General features: G+C 24.2%; 1 protein-coding gene across 1 annotated transcript; it reads right to left on the bottom strand.

Annotated features, from left to right (window-relative positions):
* Window positions 1-5,040: 5,040 nt before the first annotated feature.
* LOC129985327 (guanine nucleotide exchange factor for Rab-3A-like) lies at window positions 5,041-23,724 on the bottom strand. The gene is made up of 11 exons (XM_056095312.1): window positions 23,421-23,724; window positions 21,067-21,667; window positions 18,884-19,052; window positions 18,198-18,293; window positions 16,193-16,270; window positions 14,390-14,632; window positions 12,178-12,306; window positions 12,012-12,091; window positions 11,332-11,431; window positions 9,955-10,021; window positions 5,041-6,476 (listed from the first exon to the last, which is right to left on the bottom strand). The coding sequence occupies exons 1-11, from the start codon at window positions 23,542-23,544 to the stop codon at window positions 6,400-6,402; spliced, it is 1,764 nt and encodes a 587-aa protein (XP_055951287.1). The 5' UTR covers window positions 23,545-23,724; the 3' UTR covers window positions 5,041-6,399.
* Between the last annotated feature and the right edge of the window lie 3 nt (window positions 23,725-23,727).

Below are 23,727 nucleotides of genomic sequence, written 5' to 3'. Positions count from 1 at the left end.
AGATTTTTTCAAATTAGTTATGATTTTGGGCTTATTTAATAACAAATAGTATGATGTATTTAAAGATTTATGATATAATAATATTCTAAATTTCAAAATAAAGTTAGAATAAAAAGTAGCAATAATACAACAGTTCGAATAAAAGGTTCGAAATTTTATCTTCACAAAAAGGACTTTTTTTGGCATATCATTTTAAATCAAATTTAAAATCTAAATGCAATATACAGGGTATCCACTATTATCATGTCCCAATACTTAATTTCTAAACCATTAGACATAGACATATAATTCCAGTTTGAAAAATGCTTTAAATGACAGTAGAATTATATTTTACATTATTTGAATCAATACATGTATTTCTAAAAAAATTTACAAATTCTTTTTTATGTAGTCCCTCAGTCTTATCCATCATATTTAATTAACTGAATTATAGTTGTTAACTTAAACAGGGGTCATATATAAAATTATTTTAATATATAGTTTGAAAAAATATGTAGCTGTGTAATTTCAATTTGCAATCAATCTCTTAAAATCTCATTGAAAATTCTGAATTGATTGGTAAAATAATCTAAAATAGTGACTTTTTTGAAGTTTCATAAGTGAGTCAGTTTTAGTCACATATCAATTGATTTTTTTTCCAACATTACAGTGTCAAGAATATCTTATTCAATATTATAGATAAAACCAGGAGACCAAATGAAAAATTAGATTTTGTAACTTTTTGAAAAATATATTTATTTACTTAAACAAAATAAAATATAATTCTTCTTCTCATTAAAAAAACTATTGGTGTTATCTTGTCATTTTATCAATCAAAGCTATATGTCTATCTCTAACAGTTTAGAAATTAATTGTTAGGATATAATAAGAGTGGACAACCTCTACAAAAATTTAATATTATTTTAATAAGATTACATTTAAATAATACAAACTACAGTATAAAGGTAATAGAAAAAAAAGTAAAATTTAATTGCTACATAATGAAAGCGAATTTGGCACAAGGTTAGTTTAACTTAAAAAGATAAAATAGTTAATAAAATTTAACATGGTTATCAGTGGAAGAAAGGAACATCATTTCTACTTAAAAGATAAATCATCTCATGCAATTTAAATTTAGTGTCAATTTTCTTTTTTATCTCTGACACTTGATGTGTTTAATGGCCAGACAAATGCAAACATTATCAATACACACACTGTAATTTCAGTTTTACTTATTAAATTATTAAGTTTCTTTTTTTAAAAAAAATAGATTACTGATATAATAAATAGTAAACAAATACTGAAATATGAACAGGAATCTGAAAATATCAAATTTAGTCATATCTACAGAGAGAGTTTTTGAAACAGATTTAATTCCAGTTATCGTTCCATCTAAACAGCGAGGATAGATAATCAGATGTCTTTTAAGTAAATATGAATGCAGTTTAATAACTGAATATTTTTTATTTTAGATGGAAATTAAATCTAAAACATACCTTTAGTGAGTTTTAATTAAAAAATATTTTTATAAATAAACACAAATTAAAATTTTTTTTGAATACTTTCTTATATAATTTTTTGTACATTTAATTGTATAACAGAATTTTATGGTCAAAAGTATAATACAACCTATAAAATAATATGTTAAATAAATATTTCAATGCTAGGAGGAAAAAATTGAGAAAATAGAGGCAAAAACCATTGTACATTAAACTTAACAAACAATAAGATATTAAACAGCAACGAAGTCCTATTAAAATATAAGAATCGTTTTGGAGGTATTTTAAAAATGATCATTATATGCATTTCAAAATAACAATAGTCTGCCGCACTTAATTTGAAGACTATATCATCACTTGAAAACATTTACATTTTCATATGACACAAATCCAACCCACATATATTTATATAATATACTATGAGAATGCACAACTATAAATGGCACTGTAAAGGAGTAACAATGTATATCCACATATCTGTCTATTTAATGTAAATATATAAAGTAATCATTCAAATACACGATATATAAACATTTATAATCATCTAACATTCTACAAATTCAGTCTACATACATACACACACACAGTTTATTGAATATCATGTTCAATTTATAAACAGAACACAATGTTCACAGACACAAATGAAAGCAATCATGCTAAGCGATATTTACAAGCAGATTACACTAATAAACAAAAAGAGAAATATATATATATATACATATAAAAGCTAAAACTTTTCAGTATCATACACAATATAATTCTGTTAATATACAACACAAGAAAGCTCAAGTATGAAGGAAATATACAACATATTTGAGCAATAATAATATGAGAAATCTCTTTGCAATAAAAAATAATTGCATCAACAACTATTTGCAGAGCTGGAAATAAAGAAATTGTTTTTATTCCACAAAAAAGTGAAATGGAGATTCAAATAAAATTCATCATTAAAATAAGCATAAAAAATTTCACAGAAGTTTCACAGGTGCAAATAAATTAAGATTTTAACTAGATCTACTATGTACAGAGAACAGTTATATTTTTCACAATTTGTAAGAAAAGTGTTTAACAGCTTTTAGTTTTTCACTATTTGTAGGAAATCATGGGACAGTTCTTATTCATGAAAGAATAAGATTCTACATATCCTCTCAAAAGTATTTCTCATGTTTAGAAAACCACACAATTTTTTCACCCAAAAAATTCCATATTTTATATGTGGCTTCACATATTCACTTTTCAAGCATACAAGTCTGAATAAAAATACTCTACAAAATTATTATTATTTTATTTTTACCAAACAGCTCTAAATTTTCATTCAAGGAATAGAAATATTATGTTTCTCTCGCTCTCTATATATATACAACCACTAAGGGAAAACTTCAGGAATGAGCAAGTTTAATTTTTTTTTTTTTTTTTTTTCTAATCTAAGTATCAAGTTGAGTTCATGAACAATTTTTTTAAAAAAATCATAGAATTTAATATACTGACGAAGAAACTTACAAGGGAAACAATAAGGTATTAGTTTCAATCAAAATGAAATAAATAATCTTGATGTTCTTTTACATAACATGAAATTAAAAGAAACACAAATCCTTTTGTAAATGCTAAGGTAATTTCGCATAAATTAAAAAAGCAGCTAATAGAAAGAAACATAAGATTAATCATACATACACTATTAAAATAAATAATTTGGTTTTTAATTATTAAAATTAAATTTTGAAATTATAATTTTAAAATTTATTTAGTATTTTACTAATAAGAAAAAATAAGTCTTTCAGCAGTTTGAAAATTTTATGATCAATGATAAGCCTTTTCAATTATTATGATATTTATATATAATGTTTATATGTTAGGCTTTAGTTGGGAAAGGGGGGTGGGTGGGAAAGAAAATAACACAAAATAGTATCACAGCACTTTCAGAAAGGAAAATTTCTTTCTACAAATTTACACAATTGTGAAGAATAAAAATCTCACAATGAAACTTTATATACAAATAAACAAATAATAAATTATTTGGAGATTTTTTTCAAGAATTTGCAAAGAAATACTAAGCAAAATATATAAGAGCATCAGGATATTTAACACTTGATTTGGAATTTCAGGCAATGTAATAATTCTAAGTTACAGATTTTTAAATAAAAAGATGATACTGAATAAAATACAACAGTAGGTACAAAAGTTGAATTCTTATAAAAATAAATACATAAAATTCTATCTAAAACAGATTCTTAAAAAAAAAAAAAAAAAAACCTTAATTTCCTTTCTAAAAATACGAACAAAAAATTCATCATTGATATATAAGATTTTATAAATTTTATTAGTAATATTTCACTTAAAAAATAAAAATTGCACTTATTTTTTTTACATAATTTACATTGAATTCTAATGGATTTAATACAATTTTAATTTTTTTTACTTTTCTAAGTCAAATAATACTAATAAAATTTATAAATTTTAATTTAAGCTAGTAGCTATTCATAAATCCAGTAGCAGTATAATATAGATGATATTAATTATAAATTTTCAAAGATACTTGTCATTGCATGTTTACTATCATTATTAGATATACTATTAGCAACCAAAAGGCGTATCAAAATTTATTTAGTTTTATAAAAACATAAGTATAGATATTTTATTTCTATCTTTTGACATGAGTACATTTTATAAAAATGACTCAGAACTTCTTGGATATAATTTCATAATTTGAGCAATAATTTGTTGCTTTATTTTTTACAAATCATTCTTATTTTAAAATAGTAGATTAAATAGAAAAGGCCTAAAAATAAATTTTATTTAAATTATAAAATTCCAAACAGAAACTTTCATTTAAAGAAAGACACACTAACAAATTTTTACTTTTATACATTAATAAACATAACAATTAAAAAATATGCATAATTAAAAATATTCTAATCATATGTATTAATGTTAATATTATGTTTTAATTTCTTTTTAAGACAAATATATTTCCCAAGTGAGCTAAATTACATTATATAAGGGGAAAAAGCATTAACTCATTTAAATGCCCTTAGTAGAGATTAAAAATGCTGAAAATGAAAAGGTATAATGCTTAGTTTCAATGACATTCAAACTGGGGGGGGGGGAGGAAATTGAGAATTTTGTTCATTATTCTATAATGATACTGAATTATTAAAAAATAAGGTCTACAGGTAAAGCTTTTTTTTTTTTTTTTAATTTGAAAATTTTAGTAATCCAATAACAGTAAGAGATGAAAACAATAACAAATCACCAAAATATTTGGATAAAAATTTGTGTTATTATCATGTATACCGAGGTAGGCACAGGTCACACAGAACATAAAATTTTATAGGATTTCGTAGAATTCATCAAATGCTAATTAAATTTTGCAGACTAATATATAATTTTATACAGAAAAGAAAATGTAAAGAATTTACTAGAGATCTGTATAATCAAAATTATATATTTAAAACTCTAGATAATAAAGCAATAAATTTGTTTCTCTGAAAAAGTTCTAACAGGATATAACTTAAATGATAACAATATAACAAAGTAAAATATTCATATTTAATTTTTCAGATAAAATCAGACTCATATTTAAATACATACATACATACAAAACCATATACCAGATTGATAATATTATATATACAAAGACTAGTAAAATAAACAATGGCAAATTAAAACACTGCTATTTTATAGAAATGTTATATCAATAAATGCAAAAGAAATACATAATGTGCCTATGAAAAAAAATATCAAAACCATTGTAAGACAAGATCCAAAATAACAGTAATAAAATTACATTGTATAGAACAGCTATTAATCTCATTAATGAATACTTAACTGCAACAAAGACATTTAATAATATATATGATAAGGATAAGGTTTACGAACTGAAATTTATGTTTACTTTTCATATAAACCAAACATATTATTACTTTTTAAATACATATTTAAAGTGAAATGCTGCAATATTTATCATAAATTTTTCTCTCTCCAACAAAAAAAAAAAAAAAAAAAAAAAATTTAATTTTACATTTTAACTTAAGCTATACTGGTGCCATTTTTGTAGATACATTTAAGATGCTCTCAAAAAGAGGAAACGTTTTAATTCAGAGTACAATCAAAAAGTTTTTAAAATACAGAAAAATGAATTATTATCACAAGATTTGATGAATTAAAGATTTGAAAACTATAAATATTAATAGTATAGCACTGTTTAATATTGATACATTAATTTTTTAATAGAAAAAAAGGAAGAAACTGCACTCTTCCTCAAAAGCATTTCATATGCAAGGAAAAAGGATAGAAAGGGTGGTCATTAAAAAAAAAAGCAATATTTATTTATTTATCGAATAAATTGATAAAAAAAAACTGCTTACATTTTTTAATACCACCTTTCTTAAAACATATTTTAGTAATGCAAACTTATTCTTATTTTTCATATTTATTTTTCCCTTTTTTTCTTTTCTATAAATAATTATTCTTAAAAATCTAACTTTCAGAATTAAATCGGGAAAGAAATTTTTCTAAAATAACAGTATGGTGGCCCCCTTATAAAATACTATTCAGTCAAATTGAGCAGCTTGATACTTTAATATCATAGGCACATTAATATAACATATTAAACTTTAATAAAATATAATTTAAACTATTTGTATGCAATAAATGCCTTTAAAAAATAGTATACAAATTTGATTTTAAAAACAATTATTTGGAATGGAAGAAAGATTACTTGAGTACTTAAACCTAAAGATCAAGGGATTCATTAATGAATACCAGAAGTTTCTTTTACCTAGTTTTACTTTATAAACTTCATTTCAAGTTTCTTATTTTCCACATTATGCTTTAAAATAAGTTATAAAAGCAGCCAAGAGAATATAATTTGGACATTTTTTTTCCATATTGATTACTAATCACAATAGTCATAATACCGATTCTATAAAGTCAAAATACCAAGTCTTGCCAGTGACACATCTCGCCGTTTTTTAATAATTTCCCAATATATTTCATGAACTGAAAAAAAAATTGCCAAATTTAATATTAAAAGCAGAATATAATGCATACTACAAAACAATAACAGATATGTGAATAAAATAACAATAAAATTAAAAAAAAAAAAAAACATTTCCTATGAAAAGTCAATTTTTTGTTTAAAAATCATATTTAAACCAGATAATTCTGATTTTAGTGCAAAATCAATTTTGTTTATTCATTCAAAAATATTTAGAAAACCAAATTTGAAACTTTAAAGATAACCATCTAGAGAGTAAAACATTTAAACTTGTAAATCATTGATTATTAATGTTAAGTAATTACTTTAAAGAAGAAAACTGAAAGTTTATCATAGAAATGTTCACACATTTTCTTCATTTTATGAGAAATAGAAAAAAAAATCTTATAAATAGAAACAACTTGACTTTAACTGGTCTTCCAGAAAACATATTCACAGGAAAGCTCAGACTTGAATCTCATTTTAAATATGAGATTCAAGCCTGGATATTTATTGAAATTGAAATAGATTTCTGTTTTAAACATTTCTGAAGTAATAAATAGCACAAAAAAAGGGGAAAAATATTGGAAGTGACTGAATTTCAAGAAATCCAGTAACATGCCTGTAAAATCAAATCTTGCAGAATATATTTTATAATTTATGTAATAAAATCAGAAGATTATTCAATAAAAAATTCTTTGATTTAATACAAAAAAAAAAAAATCAGCATACTAGAATAAGAAAGCAAAACACCAAGTTAAAACAACAATAAATTTAAAATTTGTGAAAATTCAAAAATATTCACCACTGTTTTTTTCTAATGTTGAACTTTAAACATAATTACTTCAATATTCAAAATTTCATCAAATGCATGCTTTATATTGATATATATTCAACATGGAAAAATAAGACATATTTTCATATTTTAAACTTCAACAATGGGAAAAAGTCATGATGAAATATTAGTCACATTAATGAGAGCTATTTGAGTTCCACAATCAAATGTATTGCTGTAAAATATGCTTAAAAGATTTTTTTAAATTAATTCAAAATCAAAAATTAATGATTCAGCACAAAAATTTTATATCATTTAAAAAATAATATTTAAAATTTTAAAATATTTTCTAATAATTAAAGTGATGTAAAAATCATTTTGGGGCAAAATATTTTCGGAAGTCGTAAAAACGATACAATTAATTAAAATTCTAATTTAAAAAAAATTTAAAATAGAAAATTGCTCGGAGATAAACATTCTCATTCTAACTCTCTCTCCAATGTATATATGTAGCAAGTTTGGTAGACCCAAAATCAAATGATCTAACATACAGAATACCAACACACACACAATCTCCTTTATTACAAATAGAGATTAGATGCCTTTGGTGATTGGATGGTTCACTAGAATATTGGTTGCATTTAAGTTCCATCAAATGTCAGACATATTTTAATATTTATGTTTTCTCCAAGAAAATATTTTTAAGCATCAAACTGTGACAAAAAGAGCTGTGTTACTTTAATAGCCATACACTTGTTAATATAAATTATTAATTATATTGTTAATATGAACCTTTCTAATAAAGTTTAAAAGCCTTATTGACCAGTTCATTTACCTTTAACTTTGCTGTTATGATAATTTGACTTTCTTTTTATTTATCTTGTAAACCATATAGATATTAAATAATATATCACATTTTTAAATTAAAAGTTGAAGAAAATCATGCAATTTTATATTTTATAACATAATGAAAATGGCTTGAATTTCGATGCAAAGATGATATCTATTGTTGAAAAGTAGACAAAATGTTTTTAAATATTGCCACAATTTAGAAAACATTTACGTGGTTATTAAATTGGTATCATTAAATAGATATTCTAAAAATCTTAAAATGTTGAGAAATTTAATTTTATACAAAATTTTGTGGACATAAAAAATTGATAAAATAATGTACTATACCAAACATTAACACTAAGAAGTAAAATAAATATGATAAATTCAAAAATTAATTAATAATTTTTTACAAAAAGTGTTTGAGATATTAAAAATATTGTAGATAAAAAATGAATAATCATCAATAATGATAAAATTTGATATCAAAAACACTGAAATCCAAGTTTTTGCAGAAATATGTTATGTCTATATTTTTGGAAGCTAACATGCCCCCCCCCATAAAAAAATTATTTAATATTTATTAAAATTTTGTAAAAAATCATTCCAAGCTGCACACTGTCTATCTTCTAAAGTATATCTAAGTTAAATTAGGAAACTTTAAGTCTTTTCCTAAAGAGTGCCAACATATGCACAAACACATTCTTCTTTATTATTTACAGAAACTATTGTAATTTGAATTTACTTTTTAGAAAAAATATTTCTTATTTATTTCATTTGCAATAATATATAACTTATTTTTTAATTTGAGCTTTTGTTGATGTGATGGCAACTCATTGATAAAAGCTAATTTTTTTTTCCCCATGCATATGTAACGTTCTCGTGCAGGTTAAATTTTATTTTTATTTCATGCAAACTAAATTGCTGATAAATATGGTTAAAACATTAGTATCATTAAAATTATAATTTTTTCTTTTATCTTCAACATTGTTATATTTACATTTGTAATTCAAAATTTTAAGTAAATGGCAATGTTGTTACAATTTTTTTTATTGTTTTTTATAAGTGGTATAGTATATTAAGTTTAGTATAAGTGGCAACACTGTTGCAATATTCCATAAATAAAAAGATGTCAATTTAAAAAAAATGGTTGTTAGCTTCTTGCTTTAGTTAAGAATATCTACTTTATAGTGTAGAATCTGGGATTCAAATAAAATGAGTGACATTAGCAACTAGATAATACAAAACATATACTTTGTTTTGAGATAGATAACATACAAGTTTTTTTTAACAGTTTAGTAAATGACGTTTTGATTGTGCATTAAATAAAATCGACAATTATTCCTGTAATTCAGTACTACTTCACACCTTAGAGGCACCTTATTTTTTTGGAATCTAACAAATGTTTGGGTAGCATAAAAGGGCACTAACAAGTGCATCAGACAAATGAAATTTTTGATGTACTATCTTTTGTACTTGAGCACAAGAAAATCAAGTCAAGATCAAGATTAATCTTTGTTAATCAAATATTAACAAAGTTTTAGTAAAAATAGACAAGATTTTATAAAATACTTAACAGCAGAGAAAAGTTTACAATTTTCTTTTTAAGGCACAAGAATAATATAGCTTTTAAGTTCAGAAAGGAGGTTAAGATACAATTATTAAAGAATAATTAAGTTCAAAATGCCTTAAAGTGGATTGATTTCCTTGCACATAGAATGCCTTTTATATGAAGCTAAATGTTTGTAATGTAATTTCATAAGCCAAATTCTCTTCATGAGGACATAAAATATGACATGCAGTTTACATGGAGACTTAACAATTTAAATCTGATCTAACAGTGAAACATTCCATAAAATAATTAAATATACAAAAAATGTATTAAAAATACTCACCACCACTTTTAACAAGCCCTTGCTGAATGTATCTAACATAGCAAAAGAAATCACAAACAGCTGCTATCTAGAAAATAAACAATTTCAAATTAAAATAAAAGTTCAACTTAAATTTTAAAACCAAAATAAGTATGCTAACTTTTTAGATTTAAAATAAATGGGCATATTAGGAATTTCGTGTTTGCATGCACACACATACACATATATAAATAATAATAAAGTTAGAAAAAAATGTAAAACATTAACAAGATAAAAAAAGAGGCAAACCAAGGCAGTCTATGCATCAATTACTCATCTGGGGATAAAACCAATGTAAGATTGCAAAAGAGATTATGACATTTTCAGCAAACAATATCAAACATTTAAGTGAAAAAATACTGTCTTGACCCCAGGTGAGGTCTATGCTGATTTCATCTCCAAGGAAGCAATTAATATATCAACTGTCTTATCTTCTGTTTTTACCTTTATTATTGATTTATTATTTATTATTTATTCTTAGCATTCCTTGAAATGCTGAGATTCATATATTTTTAATACTTTTATATATTTTCTTCTTTTTTTTTTTATTTATATGTTTTTCTTCTTTACATTGATTTACTTTTGTTTCATTCATTGCATTTTCATTTAGATTTTCTTTTTTATTTGTATATTATTTAGTGTGTGTGTAAAGATACAAGAAGCAAAGGTAAAGATAAAAAATTTAAAATATTCAAGATGGAAATTTATGCAGGCTATACATTACAGATAATCAAAAAGTTTTATAAAAATGTATATTGCACCAGAAAATTCTGTAAGTATAACACAGAATCAAGACTTTTTTCTCTCTCTCTCTCTCAATCAGATTTTTTTTTCTTCTTACTTTTCATTATTATGATCTCATCTCAGAGATTGCTTTTCAAATTCTTTGGAATCTCATGAAAGATTTTTTTTTTTTTTTTTTAAGATAAATGCAAGTTTGTATTGCATCTAACAAATAACAATTTCATATTAGAAATAATTATAATATCCTCACATTTTAATTTAAGTCTATTTTGCAAATAAATAAATTTCACTAGGTTTTGATTATCTCCATATATATATTAGGCATTAACTTTGGATTTTTAAAGAAATTGAAAAGGAAAGGGATCAAAATCAACTGTAATAATTAAATTCAGAACCAAAAAGTAAATTTACTCATTGTTTGTAAAAAATATGGTCATTAAATCATTGTTTGTAAAAAATATGGTTAGAAATCTTAAAATCAGGAATAAATTATGAAATGTTTATTAACATTTCTATTTTACATTATAATAGTAGCCATCCAAAAAATACACAGCAGCAGGCCATGTATTTGACATGCTCAACATAGTTCAAAATAAAAATTTAACTGATACTAACTCTATTCCTGCACAACTGTGATATGTAATACCACTCAAGATCATCTCCTATCTTCATTCGATATTTGCAGATTTTGGGGGCTTCCAAGAGAGAACACCGTCTACAGAAATAAATAAATAAAAACCAAGGATAAAATTATTTGTCATTTTTTACATAATTAAGAAAATGGGTCTTATTAGCCTTCCAGATGCCAAAATTAGAAAACTGTTCTTAACTATTAGTACTAAAATGACAAATTTATTATCATACACTGCCTAAAAATTTTTTGGATAAAAATTATTCAGTATAAAAAGATTTGTTTACAGATGAAAAACAATTTATTCACTCTGAAAATTCACTATTATCAGCTAAACATTATCAGATAAAAAAAATGCCATTTGGAGAGCAAATATGCATATTTTAATATTGGCTTAAACCAGAATACATTTAAATGAAAAAATAATTTAATAAGTAATCTGTTTTACAGAGGATTTTTATTTTAATGAAACAAAATATATGATCATAAAATAAATACTACATACATGCATTGAATGTCATTTAATCTGAAATAAATGAAAAGAACAACATATTTATAGGTATTTGTCATCAAATTAAAAAGACTAAAATAATGAATATTTATAACTGAATATAACTGGTGAATAAATCTATGTCATGTATTTATATTAAATTTAAAAACTTACTTAGGGAAAGGATTTTTTCCATTAACCTGTTCAATAGTTATGACATTTGCTTCTATGGCAGATAAAACAGCATCAGACAGCTAAATAAATTAGAATAGCATATTTAATGAAAATATTCATTCAAGAAAGGTTTCATGAATGAGGAAGGATTGTTCAAAGGGTTTACCTTTTTATTAGTAAAATTCAAACATGGCAAAATATCTTCTTTGTATATAATGTTTAAGAAAGGATGAGTTTTATCTAACTTGGGGTTTTGATGCCATTCCAAAAACTGCTGGTGAAAAACAGGATCCACCTAGATACAAGAAAATGAAAGTAATTTTAACTTTAATGATTCCATCTGCAAGATTATATCATTTGCTCAGCTTTCCACCAATCATCAACAAGAATGTGTCTACTAACAGAATAAAATTTTCAAAAAATACAGAAAAAAAATTACTACTGGGATTTAAAAATTCATCTAATTTTCCAAAATAATTTAACTAATACAAAGGAAATAAAAGCAAAAATTAAAATTATTTTGCTTTACTGTTATCTGGGATTTAAAAATTCATCTAATTTTCCAAAATAATTTAACTAATACAAATGAAATAAAAGCAAAAATTAAAATTATTTTGCTTTACTGTTATAAATTGCTATGCAAAAAGAAAATTTATTTGAACGAATAAAACTTACTTATTTCTCCAAGATTTTTTTAACTGTAAACAGACTTGATAATTTATTAAATTTCATTTTCATGTTACAATTTCAATTTTTGCCGTTATTTTATTATATATATGTATATATAATCAGTTTCATAAGTAATATGAAGAAATTCAATAGTAAATGCTGACATTCAAGGTTTTTTTTTTTTTTTTTTTTTTTTTTTACATTTTTCTTTGCTTCAAATCTATTTGAAGCACATTAATAACAAAAATTACTCCAAGCACAGTTATTATTATAAAATTTATAAGTGTTTGTTGCACATATGAATCTTTTCAAGTCCTATATATTATAGGAATTACGGTTTCCGTTGACTAAAATAATTAGAAAAAGCAAGAATAGCATTTAAAGTATTCACTTAGAAAAAAAGCAGCAACAATAACAACAACAAAAATATCAAACTTATAATCGATTTTTTTTTTCCAAATTTCTTTTTGATACTTTTAAAAATATATAGTTATTTTACAATGAACATCAATTTCATCTTCAGTGTACAATTCTACATATGCAGGATTTGAAAAAAAAAAAAAAATGATAACTACTAAATAATATATTTTCAAACAAAAATTTATTTCAAAATTACATTAAATTTATCACAAAGATAGCCAAACAATTTTAGTAGCCACAAAAAAAGTTAGGCTAGTATAGTTAATTATAAAAAAACAATAAGAATGAAAAACTTTACTTTAAAAACATTCTACTTGTGTATTAATCACAAACCCGAAATTAATCGCCATCCAAAATCGTCAAAAATGTCATGTTTATCACAATCAGCAATTATGCACACACACACAAAATCTTTAAAGACATCATGTTAAACTATTGACCAAGTTCACAAATGCTGTGGTTAAGACTAACATTCATCAATGACATATGGTTAATGCACAAGTAAAAAAATAATAATCTTTAAAATTAGTGGAATGAAAGAAGTTATGTCTGTATTTCTAAAAATTCTTCATAAGTAACTTCAAATCAGGAAGTACTGATGAAGTTATTATTTTAAATCATTGCAAAATAATTTTAAAATCTGAATGGGCTAGATAGCCTCTTTACATAAATCATCGTTTAGTATTTACTAAGCAATCATAGAAATTAAAAACAATTAAATTATTCCTCATATCAGTTAATAGCCAACTCACAGCAACAACAATAAAAAAAAACATTTAAATATTATTATTGGTAAAAAAAATATGACAAAAAAGAATACAGCTGTAAATTGGAAAGATTCCATAATACAAAAATATGAAGCACAGAAATAGGAAGAATAAAAACATTTTTTCCTTAGTATTATTTTTTATCACACAAAAATAAAGCATTTTAAACATTTAACTGTTTCATTTTTTTTCTTACCTAATTATGATACCTTCTGTTTCATTAATCTTTGTTCTTCAGATTCAATTCAGAGTCAACAGTACATTCAAGCAATTAATGGATTTTAGATAATTTTGTATTGAAAAGTACATCTCTGAATCAATCGATTTTAGTTCATAATCACAACTGGCATACAGACAAATCAGTTCGGTGGTTAATTGATTTTCTAATTTTTCTTTAACTGTCATATAGCGTGATGAAATTTAACTTTTATAGAGGTATAAAATAATATTTAAATTAGTTTAAATTATTAATATTAGTAAAAGAAATAATATTTAAATATTACATGTGGAAAAAATGCATACTTCGTAATTATCTGGACTAAAGCTGGTGAAAGCTGCCTCTTTAGTAGGAGATCCAGGTGGAGTTTCTCTAAAGGAGCAGAGCTCATAATTACTAGGAGATCTTTTATGACCCTGTGTAAACAATGACCTAACTCCATTATGACGCTTATCAATCTGTGGGTGCAAATGAGGATTTGGCATACTTGGAGTGGAAGTAATCACTAAAGTTTTCAGAGCTTGTACTTCAGCTTGAAGAACTTCAATCTAGATAATAGAAAATATTAAGCTTTAAATTAATTCTACTTTTTCTTAGGAAATTAAAGTGTCAACATCACATAAAGAGCAATAAAATAAGAAAGAAAAAATTTCTACCATATTAAAGATTTAAAAACTTTCAAAACATGATTTGAAAATTAGATATATGTTAAATGAGCAAGAATTAGTTTTTTATTCCTGATCTTTATATCTTGGCTTTATCAAAGCCTAACATTTTTTATGTGACTTTACTGAATCTTTATCCAATCATGACTAGAAATTAAAATCTTTATCCAACCATGCCTAGAAACTGAAGTGGTGTACCCACTGTGTAGAACACAGACAAAGAAAACACAGGTATACTTTCAGAGTTTGCATATGTTTGAAAAGTCACTTTTCCAGAAAAATAGTTGGGGTTACATAAGTCTAAGCATGTTCAGAAAGCTCAATGTTACATAATTAAAACTACAGAACTGCGAAACAAAGAAAAAGTCAAAAGCCTGCACAATTCAGAAGTTACAGCAAGAGAAGTTTTTAAGTTTGAATATAATGATTAAAAAAATAATTAAATTTCAAAACTACTTATAATTTGAATTTATCATATATAGAAGTAGAAATAAAAATTAATCTGAAGAGTTACATCAGGTTTACAGCTGATTTATTTGGCTTCTTATGCTGACCATAACAACTCCCATTTATAAAGTGTATAAGCAAAATTAGAGCTAGCAACAGTCACAAGGTACATTTATGAGTGATACATTTATGATTTCCATTTATTTGATACATTTATGAGTTCCATAATGCAGATAAGATTAATTACAGTTCTCATTCGGAGAACTGGATGAATTTAACTATGATAAATAATTAAGACATACTGATTTGATATTGGAAGGGGAATAAGAACTGAATTGGGGAAGAAACTGAAGGAAAGGTTCAATATTATGATCAATATTTTTTACTCACATTTCAACTAAAATTAAATTAACCTTGATAATTAATTGAAATAAAATTTAATCCTTTGTATACAGAAAAGTAATTTCAACACCATTATTCACCTAATGCTATGACAAGTTTATTGCTCTGAAAAATAAATATATATAATTATTTTAAGTTAAAGTTCTCCAGAAAATTTATCTAGAGCTTTTTATGATATTGCAGGTCTTTTAACAATCAACATAAAAAAAAACAACATCAAAATAATGCACCCTTTTGAATGGTGCTTGAGAGGAGACATCCAAGTGCAAAGGCTTAATTCTACACATAACATTGGTATTTTTCTCAAAAAAAAAAAAAAAAAAAGACCAGAAAATTGATATAATTTATGTAATGATATATTTATGAGTTCTGGGATGAAAAGATATTGTTTTCAAATTTACAACTTCAATTCAGAGTGTCAGATGAATCTATCTTTTGAAAAACACTTAGACATACAAAATATGAATTAAAAAATAAAGCTCAGCTATTATATTTAACCTAAGTATATTTTATGACATAATTCATTAGTTGAGTAAAGAAAAAAGAAAAGCATTCCCCCCCCCTCAGAATACAGCAATAAAGCAGATACCTCACCTTTAAATTGGATTCTTTTAGTAATTTCTCAGCAAATGCTTGTTTCTCATTTGCATCTCTAACCATATTATTAGCTTCCTGAAAAAAATTTAAAAATATGCCTTCAAAAATAAGCCTATAAAATACAATCAATATTATAAACTAAAATACCATAACATAATTCAAAAAGAAGAAAGTAGATCCCTAATAATCTAAGCTATTGTTTTCAAATTCCAAATATTAACATATTGAGGTAACCACAGATAATGACTTTATCGCATAATTCAGTATTAATGCAAAATAAATGATTTTAAGGTATCAAATATTATAAAGATAATATTCAAATTTAGCTTGCTAAAAAGTTTATATAAAAAGTTTTATAACAGTTGGAAAAGTTTTTAAGTAAATGCCAAAACTTCATAACAGTTGGAAAAGATTAAAAAATCATTTCTACATTTTAAATATATTTATAGAAACTAACAATCAATTGCAATCATTCTTCTTTCAATTTAAAACAGAGAATAATGTTTTATGATAGAAAGTACGAATCTACCATTTGATTTTTCAATTATATTGGAGAGAAAAATCGTCTGCTTTTCTTAATTAATACTGAAATTAAAGTCTTATCTGCTGTGCTTTTAAATATTACAATTTTATTATTCATTGAAATTAAAGAGAATAAATCATTAGTTTCCTTTCTTTCTTTTTTAAAAATATACTTTGGTACTTGTACCGCAAGCCATTAGAAAAATTTAGGCTCAATTGCATGTTATTCGAACATAGTCAACAGACTAACATGGTATATTTGGAGATTAACTGCTGTCATGCAGTAAATACAAGTACCTATACTTGTTTAAAAGCTATAATCTCCATTAATGCAGCTAACACCATATTAACCTCTTTGCAAACAATCTGACAAAGTCCAACTCCTGCATGACATTACTGAATTTTTAGTTTTTAATCTGCAATTAATTGAAAGTATTATGCAATTTAATATGCAAAAATCACTTTAAAATACTTCAATATCTCAAGTCTCTTATATCATGATAGAAATTAAAATAATAAATGTCCCAAATAGGATGTATCAACTAAGCAGAAAATTAATTAAATTCGTAGATTACAAAAAAATTATAATAACTAAGCATATTTAAAAAAAAAAAAAAATGTATTTAAATAACAAAATTTACGTTCATTGCACAGAATATATAGAATTATTAGAAAATTATTCTTCATATAATGAATATTGCAGAATATAATTAAAAATTCAAGCAGCAATCTATTTTATACTTTGGCAAGATAACTGATAGTAAATTGGTTGATTACTATAACAGTCATCTTCATGTTGACTTCATCACAACTTCAACACTTCTCCATTACAATTGTGATAGTGATTTCATACAGCACCAAGTTGTATCTTTTTTTAGGATGACAAATAGCCAAATGTGTTAATCTTTTTACTAATTTATTATTTTTTAATTTTTAATTTTATTATATTAATTAATTTGGCAAGTTTTGATAGATTTTTTTTTTTTAACCTTAGCAATAAAGCTGGTACACAATTTTATTGTTATACCAAAGAAATAAAACACATTCACACTCTCATTTTCAAGATAAAGATTAAAATAAAATACATTAAAAAAAACTAAATAATGCTGAGTTTCTGAAAATTTTTGCATTATGTTGCAATTTCTCCCCCTTTATTTTTTAAAATTAATTTCAAAGTACGGAACTGAAATAAAATTGTAAGGTTTATTATTATTATTTTCAAAACTGGCGATAGAAGTTGTTGATTTTAAAAACAGTCAAATTTAGGGGTTGAAAATAATTTTTTAGCAGGAGGTTTTGTCATGGTTTTATTTTATGATATCCCTTGAATATGTATATATTGAGAGAGAAGGATTAATACTAACATATATAGGGCTAATGAAATTTTCAAATAAAGAAAAAAAAATGAAGAATTAGAAGAGTGGTTTGAGATAGGGTAGGTTCTTTAATTTTTACAATTATTTTAAATATAGATAAATACCTCAAATAAACTAGCTGTTAATTCTTCCAATTCAGCACCAACTTCATCTCTGATTTGACTCAACCGCAACACCTCTTCATCCTTCAATTTCAGTTCCTAAAAAATAAAAGCCATGTAAATTTCATCTTTAAGGATAGTTTTGATACGGCATTAACAATCCATACAATAATATTGTTATCAGGTAAAATCAATCAGATTAATAAAAGCATAAAACTCATTATATTTTGAATTAAGATAAATACCTTAACAAAAACAAATTTCATATAAATGAATAAAACATATCACTCTAATGACTCATTTACTAAGAAGTTCATTATCACAAAATGATTTATTGTTCTTAAAAAAATAGATTTTTCAAAAAACAAAAAAATGTAATGCATTAATTATAAGCATAATAGAAATTCCATATATCTTAGAAATAGCATATATGTAAAATGTAATTTTTATTTTTGAACTTCTTTAAATTTTAAAAATAAAAGTAATATTTAATTTGAATCTTAATTTTCACTATCGAAGCATATCAATGATTTCAATTACTGATAATTTAAACCAAAAATTGCCAACGAATTAGCAATATTAAAACAAATCAATTTATATATCTATTAAGTAACTTAATAATTTTTAAAAATGCATATTATTCTGAAGTTTTAAAAGTACAAAGCAAAAATTTGATTTTAAAATCTTACCAGCTGAGCTTTTCGGAGTTCTTGCTGCAAGCGAGAATAGGCAACTTCTTTCACTTCAGCCATTAAAGAATTTCTTCCTGGAAGAGAATCATCTGCAGTTTTTAATTCCCACAAAATACCAGGTGGACCTCCACTTGTGAAAACACATGTATCTTCAGGTGGTATCGTTCTAAGAAAAAAAATATAAATAAAAACTGCATGAAAATCTAAATGTAAAAAAGTTTGACACATTCAACATTCATATTTTACTAACAAAACTCTCACATTTTTCTGAAAGTAAAATAATTCCAGCAAATACATGAAAAAAAATTATATTTAATAAATATCGTATTTTAATGGAATATATGTTTACAAGTCTGCATAAAAATTACCTTATTTGTAACAAATAGCAGACCAAGATTGCAGGGCGTTTTAAAAATGCAATATTATAAAAATTATTTAAAAAAAAATTAAGAAACCAAAAGGTTCCATATTTAAATAAGATTTAAATTCAGAAATTCTCTGGCACTTTCATTAACAATAAAACAATATAAGGTCCCAGTATTTTAGATATTTTATAAGACAATATTTATTACTGATCAGAATTTAAAAAAACCTTGTTCCTTTATGATAACTAGAAATGCATTGCTAATAAATAAAATCTAAAATGTTTTAAAATATCTTCTCTTCTTTTATCTCAATAGTATAAACAAATTATTTTATTCCAGAAATATTAACTAGCACTTTATATAGGGAATGGCATTTCATACAAATAAGTGAATATTCATGTAGATGAGTTAGCAAACATTTTTTTTATGTTACCTTAGAGAAATATGTCCAATAATTATTTATTTATGGAACTTAAAAATTCAAAAATTTTTAGTTGATAAAATATTGGTTGGAATATTTTAAAAATAAAATGAAATCCGATTTGTATGGTATTATTTTTGAAAACTGGTAAACTTTCAGCATATAAAATCTGAGCAAAAATTTTGAATTTATTTTTTGTTAAAACCTTAACAAAGAATTTATAATAATTTTACAAAATATTTTTGCTTTTTTTAATGATGGAATCATTATACTTTTCTTTATTTAGAAAATAGAGAATATTTATAAAATCAGAGTGAGTGTTTCCCTTATTAATTCACTTGTATACCATGCATTATGCTTTATAATACAGTGAAAAAAAAATATGTATCTGTTTTTTGATTGATAGCATTTAAAATTTGATACAAATCTAGAGTTTTGGTGATAAGCCAATCTAGAATACTGTACATGTTACATTTCATTATTTTTTCTCCAAGTTGCGGTACTTTTGAATTATTATGTTCATATATACATGAACAAATAAGCTGATGGACAATAACCTTAGTGATACATCTGGCCCTAAAATTTTATACATTTCTACAATTACGATAATAAAACAGTAAGAAAAACTTTATTCATATAACTTGTTGTTTTTCTAAATATCATATTCACATGAAAAACCAAATTTTATTTATATTTGATTTTTTTTAAATCTATAAATTTGGAGAAAAGTATACTTCATAATATATTTGATCCATCCATTATATTCTATTTTTTGAGTTAAAATTCACAAAATATACAGAAAATAAGAAAATAGACTTTTATAAATTAATAAATTCCAAATTTATGATGAATAATGAAAAAGATAAAGATTTTCAAGTGCCACTCACCCTCCCCTTAAATTCTTCTATATTTGTATGCTTAAGATATTCAAATTATCGATTTGGCCTGAAACATTCTTATAAAATATGTAAAAAAATTAATTGGCATAGTTATTTTGTAATATTCTGCAATACTAATTAATCCACCACATTTTAATTTATTTTCTTAGCTTGGGACCATTATAAAATTCTTGTCATGAAAAGGTTATCACAAAAATTTTCTACTCCAAATAGAATTATGAGTGCATAAATTAAAAGATACATATTACAAATAAAAAATACATTTCCAGTACTTGTATATAAACTGCATACCATTGACGAAATTCTGACCTTGGGATGTGATACTGGTAAACTTTAGGATTAATTGTATTGATGAACATAATTAACAGATTAACATGACATTTTTAGCAATTAATCACTAGAATGCAGGTAATACACTAGAACCAAATTTTCTGTTAATTCAATACATACATGCCAACATAATCAAAAACACACCAATTAATTAATTATTTTTACCTAGGGTCAGGTGACAAAAGTGCTGCAGTTTGTCCTCCAAGATCAAGCACAGCTTTCGCAGGAGGAGAATTACCATTTAATAGTAACCCATTGGCATTAGCTTTAGCAGCCATTTCTTTCATGTCTTTATCAAACTGATCGTATTTTTCATGAATTTTTGCTTTGAGAGCAGCTGTTTTCTCATCAGAATCAGAAAAACTGTTACCCCTCTCAGGTCTTTGACTAACACCCTGCATTGCCTTCAAAGCACCATCACTGGAGCACCTCCTAGAAGAAGACTTCCACAGTGATGTAGAATCTTCATATGTCGAAGTTACTTTTTCTGCTGGTTCTGGTACCTCCATGTTATCAACATCCTTAGGATTTTTATTTGTCTGTAAATTTTCTACATTTTTTGCATTTTCAGAATTGCAAGAAGGCAAGTCCTGTCCGTTCTGCTCGGATACTTTTGAGCTACTTTTAGTAGGAGATCCATTTGGTAGTTGCTCTTGTTGATAGCTGTTTGATGTCTCATGGTGCATGGTTATGTGACTAAGATCGAGAAGCTTGCTATGAATTGAGTTTATTTGCATCCAAAAACCACAGAGCACTTCCTCATTTCCTAAAAAACAAATTATAAATGATACAAAAATATAAATACAATTTAATAACAAATTTTTTTTTAAGAATTTATTTAAAAGTATAATGTCTTTAAATAACAAATTATGATCAATGATTTTCTTCTATATCTATACTATCAATGATTTTCTTTATTGATAGTATAATATTTTTCTAATTAATGTTATGCATAAATATGGTATTGGCTTATATAATTTTGGTTTATTGGCTTTTATAATAATTATCTTAAATTAATAAAGTTAATTTAAGATAACTTAAATTAAATTAATAATTATATTAAATTAATAATTTCTAAAACTTTTATTTTTTTTAAATATTATATAGGGAATTCAATATTTCATACAGATATATGAAATTGGGATTTTTTATTTATTGCTTTATGCTTAATCATCTTATTCCATTTTTTAAAAATATTATACAGGAATTCAATATTTCATACAGATATATGAAATTGGGATTTTTTATTTATTTATTGCTTTATGCAGATTACTATCGATTGAAAGTGAATAAAGAAGTACTGATAAGTTAAATTATAAACTTAGCAAATTTTTAAATTATACGAAGATAAAATTACAACATTAAATAATGAAAATATAATTAGTTAGATATTCTTATGTTTATAATGAGGGGGGGGGAATCTGACTAATCATAAAAGCAAATCGATATTTAATAAAGCTAAGTAAAAACCATAAATTTAAAATTCTTAAAAGTTTGAAAGTATTTTGCTGAGCTTTGATGAAATAATGCTAATTTTTAAAAATATTAACAAGCACCAAGGGGAGCTCTTTGTTTAAGAATAATGCACTTAATATATATGTATCAGATCCATTAAACTTTATTACAGAATTACCAATTTTAACACATTTGGTCAAATAAGCCTGTGACTAAGTTTGCCTTAAACAAATGATATATATGCAACAATAATTTTTTTCATCATTTCACAATATTCAAATATTACTTAATATATATATAATTATTCGTATTAACTAGAATGCACTCCTTTATTTTATCAAATTTTTTCATAATTAATGTTTATTTACCCAATCAAAATATGAATCAATGAAATTTTGCAATCATAGATAATTACAAATTACTAGTAAAAGCAACAAGAATTTATAAAATATAAATAATCATAGAGATGGGTAATATACATTTAAAATTTCATCTTAAAACCTAAATACAAGCTTTAATAAAAAAAATTTATAAAAGTAATTGCAAATCATTTTGTCACAGTAATAACATTATTACTTTAACTTATTGAGCACAGATAGAAAAATAAGGTTTTAATTTCAATATAACATCTTAATATGTGCTTTTCAAAGCACACATGATTATTTAGAAAAATACAGAAGAAAAACAAATCTTTACAAATGGAAAGTTAAGTAATTAATAAGTATCCAATTAATTGGGTATTCAGTCTTCCAATAATTCGCATTAATAATTTTTTCAAAATTTAAATGATAAATCAACTAATATTTTTAAGTGGAAAGTCTAGAAGCAATTGCTCAGCACTGCTGTTTTTATACTCAACCTCAATTTGAAGATAATTCTAGAGATAAATTATTAAAAATACAAATGATGATCAATGCGGTAGGAAAACGGGAAGAATAAAAGCTTTAAAAATGAAATATTTTAACAAATTAATTATAATGTAGCCTTAGATTCTTAATTATTTACTTCCTTTAAAGCTCTACAGACAGTCTTTTAAATATTAACGTAGAAAAGTATAAACATACCATTATTTACAATGAAATTCTTAATCCTTTGTACGGCGAATTTTGGATGTTTACGATGAACAGGAAACGCCTCCCAAATAAATACGAAATCGAGTTTTGTTATTGGAAAGCAAATTTCATTCATAAATGGCCATCATATTTCAGATTTTGAATAGGAAACTGTAGCCTTAATATTAACTTTAGGAATTCAGAAACAAAATGTAATTATAAATCAGATTTTAAATTGTAAAAATATTAAAATATTATTTCAAAAATTTCAGATCATTAATATGTTTACATTGTTACACATGTTAAAATTGTTCAATAT

Source organism: Argiope bruennichi, chromosome 9, assembly GCF_947563725.1.
Source record: "Argiope bruennichi chromosome 9, qqArgBrue1.1, whole genome shotgun sequence".
NCBI lineage: Eukaryota > Metazoa > Arthropoda > Arachnida > Araneae > Araneidae > Argiope > Argiope bruennichi.
The sequence above is the reverse complement of the archived record's forward strand: the minus strand, read 5'-3'. Positions and strand labels throughout refer to the sequence as shown.

Excerpts from the sequence above, each read along its gene's own strand:
- LOC129985327 (XM_056095312.1), bottom strand. The coding sequence starts at position 23,544 with ATGAATGAAATTTGCTTTCCAATAACAAAACTCGATTTCGTATTTATT. Across the intron at positions 16,271-18,197 it reads TAACAGCTAGTTTATTTGAG|GAAGCTAATAATATGGTTAG; the intron begins GTATTTATCTAT and ends AATTTTTTTCAG. Across the intron at positions 12,092-12,177 it reads TGAATTTTACTAATAAAAAG|CTGTCTGATGCTGTTTTATC; the intron begins GTAAACCCTTTG and ends TAATTTATTTAG.